General features: G+C 50.5%; 1 protein-coding gene across 1 annotated transcript in view; it reads right to left on the bottom strand.

Annotated features, from left to right (window-relative positions):
- Positions 1-1443: 1443 nt before the first annotated feature.
- The window catches only part of LOC111729082 (pro-interleukin-16-like), a 6179-nt gene continuing 5890 nt past the window's right edge, over positions 1444-1732 (bottom strand). The window contains exon 3 of the mRNA XM_023520041.1: positions 1444-1696. Coding sequence (XP_023375809.1) covers positions 1538-1696 — 159 coding nt within the window. The 3' untranslated portion in view covers positions 1444-1537. The remainder of the gene's footprint in view (positions 1697-1732) is intronic.

Genomic DNA, 1732 nt, shown 5'->3' with positions numbered 1-1732 from the left:
CCTCCTGTAAGAGTGACAGAAATGCTGCCAGCACAGAGGACCCCTCACTGGCTTCATCGTCAGGGGTGAAAGTAGTGTGGTGAGACTGTTGGCGGCCGCTGTGGCCGAGGCGACGTGCCCAGCGTGTGTGTTCGTGTGCGGTGGTCAGGGCAGTGGGTCCTCGGCAGCCCCGGGGGATACGTGTAAGCTGCCGCACGGCTGACGGACGACTGTGTGTGAGTGATCCCAAGTCCGTCGGGGGCAGAGAGATGGAACTGGTTGTGTCGTAAGGATGCTGTTAGGAAGGGTGTGCTGGGAACTTTGTGAGGGTCGCGTCCGAGATTCCTCGTGGACCAGCCCCGTTTTTATTGTGACAGTGGCAGGCACGCTGGCGTCAGCAGCGGGGGTCTGCACCTGTGGTTTCGGTGGTCATACATGGAGGCTGCAGACAAGGACGCGTGCGGTGAGTGTTGTTATGCATGGGAGTCCTAGAAAAATGTTAGGTGGAGAGGCAGGCAGGGCTAGTACAAAGTCAGGAGCCTGGAAGGCTTGAGGTGCAAGTCTGTGGAGGAGGTGAAGCCCCGCATTGTCTTTATGTTCGATCTCCTCAGCGGGTGCTAATGATTAGGGTGTAAAGTCAAAGGGGTCTTGTCTGCGGCAGTAAATGTTACAAATAGGAACATTTGCAATAGTTAATATGGTGATGTGTAGTTTTTGTCAGTGAGGGAGTCTGGTGAGGTGAAGCTTGTTGGCAGTCAGCGTTAATAGACGTCGCGTCCTTAACGGGCGTCGACGGGCTCAGAGAAGACGATCCGTAAGCGGTGGCTGTGAGGTTGACCTAGTGTGAATACGCTTCCGAAGCAGCTAATGAACTGGTTCAGAGCCTGGTGGTTTGATGATCGTGTCCAACAGCTGGGGTAGCTGCTAGCACTGGCGAAGTTTGAGCGTCTGCACACAGCCAACGCCGTGAAGGTACTGTAACGAGTGCTGATCCTGGGGCAGCTGCGCGCACCGTGGACACCGCATCGGTACCAAGGTAACATCACACGTCAGGGACATGCTTTCTAGACACAGATGACAGAAATCGGGGTCGACATATCAAGCCTGTGTAGGATGCTGCTAGTAAGCTGTTGCCACAGAATAAGGACACTTAGTAATTCAGAGTTGAAATCTCTTTGTCACCTAAAGTAATATCAGTTTGGCTCAGTGGTTTTGCTTCTTGGTATCATTTCTGAGTTAGACTAGTTGCAGGACTTTGATGCTATGGCTATGAGACTCGGGAGCTGAGGGTTCAGGGAAGAGGAGAGTGAAATGTGCTGTCTCCCGGAGAGAATTTCACGGAGCAGGGTGACTCCGTTGGGTGCAATCCACATTAGTATGTGCTTGATTATTTTTAGATATACATTTACTTGAGAGTGTCAAAATGTGATACTTATTGTAAGTAACAAGGCCACTAGGGTGTTGAAGTCGGTGGTACTGTTTAATACCAAAACAACTACCTCATTAATAAAGTACACATACAGCAACATACAGAACTACATCATGGAAGGACGTGGCTTCAGATCCACAGTGGTGACTGGGTTTTCTTTACAATTCCCTTTTTATTAGGCTGTGATGGCCTTAAGTAGTAGACACTTGAGAAGAGTAAGCAGCGGCACAGGTGAGTACTTAACGGCTGTGAGGATCCACCTAGTATGTGGGAGGGATTAATAAACACCTGCAGGAAAAGGGGTTATTCCACATTAGAACACAT

This window comes from Pteropus vampyrus, unplaced genomic scaffold (assembly GCF_000151845.1).
Source record: "Pteropus vampyrus isolate Shadow unplaced genomic scaffold, Pvam_2.0 Scaffold245, whole genome shotgun sequence".
NCBI lineage: Eukaryota > Metazoa > Chordata > Mammalia > Chiroptera > Pteropodidae > Pteropus > Pteropus vampyrus.
This window is presented reverse-complemented; position numbering and strand designations above follow the sequence as displayed.